Source organism: Lagopus leucura, unplaced genomic scaffold, assembly GCF_019238085.1.
Source record: "Lagopus leucura isolate 7727_CA_CO unplaced genomic scaffold, USGS_WTPT01 Super-Scaffold_1, whole genome shotgun sequence".
Lineage (NCBI taxonomy): Eukaryota > Metazoa > Chordata > Aves > Galliformes > Phasianidae > Lagopus > Lagopus leucura.
In genome coordinates, this window is record NW_024962250.1 from 41,098,110 (window position 1) to 41,105,591 (window position 7,482).

At 55.9% G+C, this 7,482-nt stretch overlaps 1 protein-coding gene across 1 annotated transcript in view; it reads right to left on the reverse strand.

Annotated features, from left to right (window-relative positions):
• Positions 1 to 183: 183 nt before the first annotated feature.
• Positions 184 to 7,482, reverse strand: part of NID2 (nidogen 2) — a 12,212-nt gene continuing 4,913 nt past the window's right edge. The window contains exons 8-22 of the mRNA XM_042895175.1: positions 7,022 to 7,246; positions 6,793 to 6,936; positions 6,126 to 6,254; positions 5,894 to 6,037; positions 5,698 to 5,817; positions 5,404 to 5,619; positions 4,334 to 4,570; positions 3,999 to 4,220; positions 3,738 to 3,907; positions 3,101 to 3,230; positions 2,815 to 2,986; positions 2,081 to 2,238; positions 1,714 to 1,837; positions 970 to 1,082; positions 184 to 890 (exon numbers count right to left, since the gene is read on the reverse strand). Of these exons, the coding sequence (XP_042751109.1) occupies positions 880 to 890; positions 970 to 1,082; positions 1,714 to 1,837; positions 2,081 to 2,238; positions 2,815 to 2,986; positions 3,101 to 3,230; positions 3,738 to 3,907; positions 3,999 to 4,220; positions 4,334 to 4,570; positions 5,404 to 5,619; positions 5,698 to 5,817; positions 5,894 to 6,037; positions 6,126 to 6,254; positions 6,793 to 6,936; positions 7,022 to 7,246 (2,315 nt within the window). The 3' untranslated portion in view covers positions 184 to 879. The remainder of the gene's footprint in view (positions 891 to 969; positions 1,083 to 1,713; positions 1,838 to 2,080; positions 2,239 to 2,814; positions 2,987 to 3,100; positions 3,231 to 3,737; positions 3,908 to 3,998; positions 4,221 to 4,333; positions 4,571 to 5,403; positions 5,620 to 5,697; positions 5,818 to 5,893; positions 6,038 to 6,125; positions 6,255 to 6,792; positions 6,937 to 7,021; positions 7,247 to 7,482) is intronic.

Genomic DNA, 7,482 nt, shown 5'->3' on the forward strand with positions numbered 1-7,482 from the left:
TGTGTGTTGGCAAAGATGGTTCTTTGTGCTTGTTTTTTTGTTCTTTTCCCCATTGTTTGGCTTTGAGTGGAGAAAGGGAGTGTTTCATAAAGGCTCTTTCGCTGAGGTCCTGCCCTACAGCCAGCTTGCTCCTTCTCTGCTGTCTGCCCTATGCCTGAAACATTTAAAAACTAAATCCAAAAGGAAACGTAACCATTTTATTCAATTAATGAAATAACCTAGAAAAAGTGAAGCATAACAACTTAAAGTGTATTTCTGAACACGTATTGGTCTACGGTGAGTAGGTCTATGAAGGCACTTGGGGGACCAACAAGCATGAACAGATCAATTCTTCTAGCATATTCTTCTAATATAAATACTAAAAGACATGCATTGAGGCAGTGTTGAAAATACAGAGCTGTCTTCTGAACTTCAGCACCTTTGCTGTATCACAAAACTGTTCTGCACACTTCTGAACGCACACGGTTGGCTTCAGGGCTGTAGGTTACTTAGATCTGATGATACTGCATCCCAAACTTCCCATTTGTGCTTGTTTTGGGATAAAAGGACCTGATGGTCAGATTGTCACACCATTAAAAATCCATTCTTCTTCCAATAAAACAAAGCATTTGAGTAAGAAAACTACACTTGAAATTTGCTTGCATAAGCAAGAGTTAGAGTAATGGCCTTAAGATTCACAGGACCATTTCTTCCAATATTAATATTTCTCACTTTAAAAAAAAATACAGTAGTAAAGACCTGAGGTATAAGTTCAAAAGCACATCATCTTTGGCAGGACGGAAGGTTGCTTCGTTGGCCTTAGCGAAGGGCTTCCCCCTTCCTCGTATGCAGTGACAGTTTTCTGGGTCTGAGGTCCTTTTAGGTGTGAAGTTGTCATTGCTATTTCCTTGCTGCAGAGAGAAATTGATCTCTTCAGCTTGTCTGCCATCTAATTCAAGAGAAAGGGGGTGGGTTTTTTTTGTGTTTTACCTCCAGGGCAGTAGGGATAAACTGCTGTGATTCCATAGAGATGAGATCGGTGCTCTGGAAGATACTCGTCAGTGAAGGAGCCGGTTTCCTTATTGACAGCAATCACACCATCACTGTGGATAGAGGAAAAACCCTGTAACTGTGTGTGGTTTTTTTCTTTTACCCCATCTACGTGGGGTGAAGGACAGAGGCAGCTACAAAGAGAGGACTGAACACCTGCAGAGCAAAGCAAAAGCAACATGCCCCACGGCTTCCATGTGCAGCTCACTCAGCACGTTGGTGATGCAGGATCACAGAGCCAGCCTTCCAAGGAGAGATTATCTCCCTGAGAGCCTCGTCCAAGCGCAGCCAGCACTTAAGTGTTTGTTATAATCTGCTAAGATGTGACTGAAGTTTGAGAGCTTCCAGCTGGCGGGGGAATAGAGGCGAGGTCCTGATGACCCCCGATGCTTTTGGTGGGGGGGGAGGAGAGGGATCAACTGAGGACAGCATCTTTTCTTTCACTTAATCTGAATTCAAAACCCTGAGCCAAGTCCTAGTTAGAAAAAACAACCGCACCATTTCCATCCCTCCCAGGAAGATGGAGTTGTTTCTGAACAACTCTCCTGTGCACTAAGGAAGCTCCACAAGCGGCTGCTGCCCAGCATGGCACTGCAGAGGGGCTGAGGCCAGGATTCTGATGAGGTTTCAGGCCTGGCTTTCAGCACTTGTTTTCCCCTTCTGGAGTGGGTTTTCTCCCCTTACCGTCTCCAGTCGGTGTGGTAGAAGTGACTGGCGTAACTAACGATGCTGAAGGGGTAGTTGAGGTTGTTGTGTACGACGCGCCTGCCTGCTCCGTCAGGGAACGTGCACTCCAGCTTCTTCGTTCCTTGTCAAAAGCAAGAGGGTTACCAGGCCATGCAAACAAATAAACACACGCTCACTGGATCCACTGGTTTTGCAGCAGCTTCTCAGCCCAAGGATGCAAAAGCTGCAAATCCCCCCGACCCACTCACGCTTTTGGACCAGGACAGTGGAAGGGGATGGAATGGCGTGCAGGAACCAACGGGCTAAAGACTGAGCTGCTCTTCCCACTTAGTGGACTCATCTGGTCCATCCTCAGTGCAGTTACCTGCATCTGCCCAACACAGCAGCTTGGAGAAGGGGTCGAACGTCAGGCCGTTGGGCAGCCCGATGTCTTTGTTCACCAGCACCCTCCTATTGGCTCCACTGACGGTAGAAGTTTCAATTTTTGGTGCTTCTCGATTCCAGTCCGTCCAGTAGAGGTTGCTTGGGAGATAATTATATAGTGAGCAAACAGGACACGCAACAGTAAGGACAGGAAGGAGAACACTGGCTTTCACTCCAGCACTGGTTCTTATCAGAAGGGAGGCCTGGTTTTTCCCTTCTGCTGCCTGGAATAGATCTTTATTTGAGCTGAAAAACCACTAAAAGAAAACCAGAATGATGTCAAACTTGTTTACGACCCAAACTGTAGCTTCTAGACGAGGGTGAGCCTTAGGAGTAGCACATTCCGTATCGCAGCAGCACCCTAGGGGCACGGCTTGTGTTTTCAAACACTGTATTTCAAAGCTTTTAGAACTAATCCCGACACTGAGACAGCAGGTTTAGCCAAACCCTGAATTATTAAATGAAAGGAGCGAGAGGGGGAACAGAGCCAGTCCTTCCTGCACGGTATGCAGTGCAGGAAAGCTGCTCCCAGGGCCAGGATGGGGTCTTGGTACTGCGAGGAGTAACCAGTCCCACTTCAAGCACTCCCCCAAATACAACTCCTATTGCAAATTGGGCGAATGCCATCCTAAAAGAGTAAAGAGTCTTGCAGAACCTCCAGACAAAGGCTCTCACCCTCGGACGGGGTCCACTGTGATGGCCCGAGGATTGACAAGGTCGGTGTCGAAGAGCACCCTCCGCTCCGAGCCGTCCAGCTGCGCTCGTTCTATCTTATCCAGGCCGCTGTCGGTCCAGAACATGGCTCTGCGCAGGTGGTCCACTGCCAGCCCCTCGGGGCTGATGAGCCCTGCAGGGGGGGTGAGGTGCTCAGCGATGGGGATGCGTGGATCCCGGTGCACCGCCATCCCCATAGCCACAGTGAGGACAATCGGGGATGGACCCAGCAGAGCTGGGCACACACCTGAGTTGATAATGGTCTCTGGCTCAGTGCCTGGCTCCAGGCTTGCCCGGCTGATGGTTCGCCCAGCCACATCAGTCCAATAGATTGTCTTCTCCCGGCAGTCGTAATCGATCCCTACCACGATGGAGCCCTGGGTTGCAAGAGACACGGTGAAATCCTGCCTGGATCACAGCTGGGATCCTCGATGGGTACCCTCATCCCAGCAGCCGGTATCTGGGGCACAATGCGAGGTGCAGCAATAGGGACTGATGCTCAGATCCCTTTTCCCTAGCAAAATCCTTCTGGCTGCGAGCCTCCCACTGACCCCTGCAGCAGGGCTCCCAGGCAGCTGCTGCAGGCGCACACCCACGTCCAGCTGGGACTGAAATCCTTGGACTCAAGGAGAGATTTCTGCAACAGCGAGGCCAGCCCGAGGATAACCGTCAGCAAAGGGGGAAGGGAGGGCTTTTGGCAAGCTGAGTATTGCTTCCCAGCGTGCTGGGGAGTTTCTCTCCGTCAGGCTGGCCAGGCTGGAATGGACACATTCCCAGAGGAATCAGAGGAAGGAAAAAGGCAAATTTTTGGAGAGTTCTGCTACTTGGCCACTACCCCAAGCCCCAGATCCCCTTCCCAAACCCCATCCCCAGCGATACTTTACATGCAGGGAGAGCAGGGTCTTGGCTGCCTCCTTCTGCAGTCGCGTGCCGTTGAGTGGCAGGTAGCCGATCTGCTGGCCCTGGGCATACAGCAGGAAGGTCCCTGCAGCCGGCGGGGACACGTCAGGACGTGGCGAGGGCCGGACGCTGGGCGGTGCAACGCTGGGGAGACCTGGGCACAGCACAGAGGGGACGAGGAGAGAGATGGCTCCAAGCGCATCGGGGCGGATGGCGCTCAGGGCACGGGGTCCCAAAGCTCTTACATGGCGGGGGGCTGCCGGGCTCCGAGCGCGTGCCTTGGATCTCCCTGCCGCTCTCGTCCACGCACCAGCAGTACCCGCTGTCCCCGTGGCACTGCAGTGGGGTGAAGTGGCCCTGTGCATCACACTGTGGCACGTACTGGTCGCCGCGGGGGCTGCCGCCGTAGTGCTCCAGCAGGCTCTGCCGCCAGCGCTCACACATGGTTGGGGGACGCTCCGAGGGCTCTGGCACGGGAATGGTGACCGTCACCCGCCTGCCCACGTGCAGGGACTTCACTGAAGCCTCGCTGGGCACTCCAGTGACGAGGCTTTGGGGAGGACAGCTCTATGACACCCACCTGGGCTCCCGCAGCGCGGCGGCGTGCTGCCCGGTGCTGTCCTGGTGCCGGCGATCTCCTGCCCCGCGCTGTTCACGCACCAGCAGTGCCCGGTGCTGCCATGGCACTGCAAGGGCCGGTAGTTGCCCTGCTCGTCACACTGTGGCACGTGCCCATTGCCCACGGGTGAGGGGCCCGGTGGCACTGCCCGTGGGTACAGCCGCTCGTGCTCACATGGTGTCAGCTGCTGGGAGGAACCTGCAGGCAGAGAAACACCTCCGGCACACAGGAGGCCAGGGGACAGCTTGGAGCTGGGCACCCGGTGCTGCTATAACCCTGTGGGCCAGGGGGCCCTAATGACTCGGGAGCTGGAGCTCCTGAGATGCCCAAACAGCCATTTGGCAGAACCTGCGAAGGGTCCCCTCCTCTTGCCCTGTCCATTGATCCCATAAAGATGCCAATGGACCAACCCCATCCCCTCAGCTAATCCCACAGAGATGCCAACATAATGCAGAAGGACCTGAACCCCATTATCTTCACCAATCCCACAGAGATGCCAGCAAAACGCCAAAGGACCTGATTCCCATCCTCTCTGCTAATCCCACAGAGACGCCAACAAAATGCTGAAGGACCCAGCTCATTCCCTCCACCAATCCCATAGAGATGCCAAGAAAATGCTGAATGATCCAATCCCCATTTCCTCTACCGATCCCGTAGAGATGCCAACAAAATGCCAAAGGACTCAAACCTCATCCCCTCCATCAGCCCAGTAGAGATGCCAACAAAATGGGGACGCAATGTGCATCCCCTCTGCTAATCCCATGGAGATGCCAATGAAATGACAAAGGACACGGCTCCCCATCCTCTCTGTTGGTGCCAAAAGAATGACAAAGGACCTGACCCCCACACCCTCTGTTGATCCCACAGAAACACCAAAGGACCCGACCCTTATCCCCTTGATCAATCCGATAGAAATGCCAAAGGATCCGATCCCCACCTCCTCAGTTGATCCTACAGACATCCTACAGAGATGCAGATGAAGGTCCTGAGCCCTTATCCCCACGTGCTGAGCACAGCAAGGCAGCACCCACCTGGGTTCCCGCAGCGTGGCGGCGTGCTGCCTGCTGCCGTCCTGGTGCCAGCGATCTCCTGCCCCGAGGCATCTACGCACCAGCAGTACCCACTGCCACTGTGGCACTGCAGGGGCCGGTAGCTGCCCTGCTCGTCACACTGTGGCACGTGTCCTGGTGTCCGTGGGTACAGCCGCTCGTGCTCACACGGCGTCAACCGCTGCGTGCTGCTTTGTGCTGCCAGCAAATCCGAAGCAGCAGCAGTGAGGATGGGGTCTCCATGCTGAGGCATGGGGATGCGCGCCGCGGCCTTACCATGAGTGCACTGAAAGCCGTCGCCTTCGTAGCCAGGCTGGCACTGGCAGGAGAATGAACCCGGCGTGTTGTAGCAGATGGCAGCAGGGTGACACAGGTTTAGGGTGCACTCATCCACATCTGTGCAAGGCAGGATGTGGTCAGATGGGGCAGGACAACCAGCATCTCCCCGCCACACCGGCCATCCTGCCCGTACCGGAGCAGACGCGGCCGTCGCCGGCGTACCCGGGCAGGCACTCGCAGGCAGGCTGACCCCCGGCGCGGGGCAGGCAGCGTGCCCGGTCCCTCGGAGCACAGGGGTGCCTCCCAACCTCACAGGGGTCAGCTGCAGGGGTCGGCACTGTGGGGACACAAAGATGGATGGGGAGAGCCCCATGGGATGCTGGGGTCGGTGACGTGGTGCCCCACATGGTGAGGCTGGCACTTACACACACAGCCGTGCCCATCTTCAGCCGGCCGGTAGCCGCTGTGGCACTCGCACCGGTAGCTGCCCGGAACGTTCAGGCACATGGAGAAAGGGCCACACTGGCTGAGGCCTTCCTCACACTCATCCACATCTGCAGGAAGGAGAGACACCGGGCACCCGGTGGTGGTGGGGCACCCATGGAATCACAGAATGAATCACAGGACGGCCGGGTTGGAAGGGACCTCAAGGATCACGAAGCTCCAACCCCCCTGTGCCATGCAGGGCCACCAACCTCCACATTTCACAGCAGCCCAGGCTGCCCAGGGCCCCATCCAACCTGGCCTTCAACACCTCCAGGGATGGACGGGGCATCACAGCCTCTCTGGGCAGCTGTTCCAGCACCTCACCACTCTCATAGGAACGAACTTAACACCCAACACAGCCCCCAGTTTTGGTGTGCTGGGTTCTCAGTGCTTTGGCCATCCTGTCCCAAAGTGCCCATTCCATGGCTGCCCCTTCCTCCATCCCCACTTCCTTGGTCACCTCCAGCCCTCCTCTACCTCTAGGACTCCCCAGCCCCTCTGCCTCAGTTTCCCTTGTAATTCACCAGCAGCTCTTCTGACCAGCACCCCAAATGGGGGGGTGGGGGAGATGCACCAAGCCCTCTGAAGGCACACAGCCCCCCTCACCTTTGCAGCCCCGTCCGTCCCCACGATACCCAGCTGCACACTCGCATGTGTAGCCCAGCCCTGTGCCAGGCTGGCAGCGCGCCGTCTCCTCACACGCATGCGTGCCATCATGGCACGGGTTCACCGGTGGCACCTCAGCATCATCTGAGCGGCAAAAAGCACCGTAAGCATGGGAAAAATCGCTGAGATAAACTTATCTCCACCTGACACAGGTATCTGCCGTGCTCACCATGTGTTGAGCTGATGCGACTGGTGAGGGCGTAGCGCAGGACCTGCTCGTGGCCATCGTAGAGGGCAAAGGCACGTGCCACGCTCAGCTGCTGGACGGTGGGCAGGCGGCTGCGGGCGTGTGGGCAGCCTGTCACCGTGATGTTCTGGTGCAGGCGGTAGGACAGGGTCTGGTTGGTGGAACCCGAGGTGAGGACGTAGTCGCGATGAGCAGAGGATGTCACAGCTGCAAAGGGAACTCTAGAACATGAGCTTCGGCACCGGCGGCTGTCTCAGATGTTGGGAATTGTGATGGGGATGGGGTGTTTTGAATCATAGAATCACAGGTTCAACATGGAGTCGGGGAATGGGTTGGATTGGTTGCGTAGGGTTGAGTTGGACTGGGTAAGGCTGGGTAGGGTTGGGTTGGATTGGATACAGTTGAGTTGGATTGGGTATGGTTGGATGGGGTAGGGCTGAGTA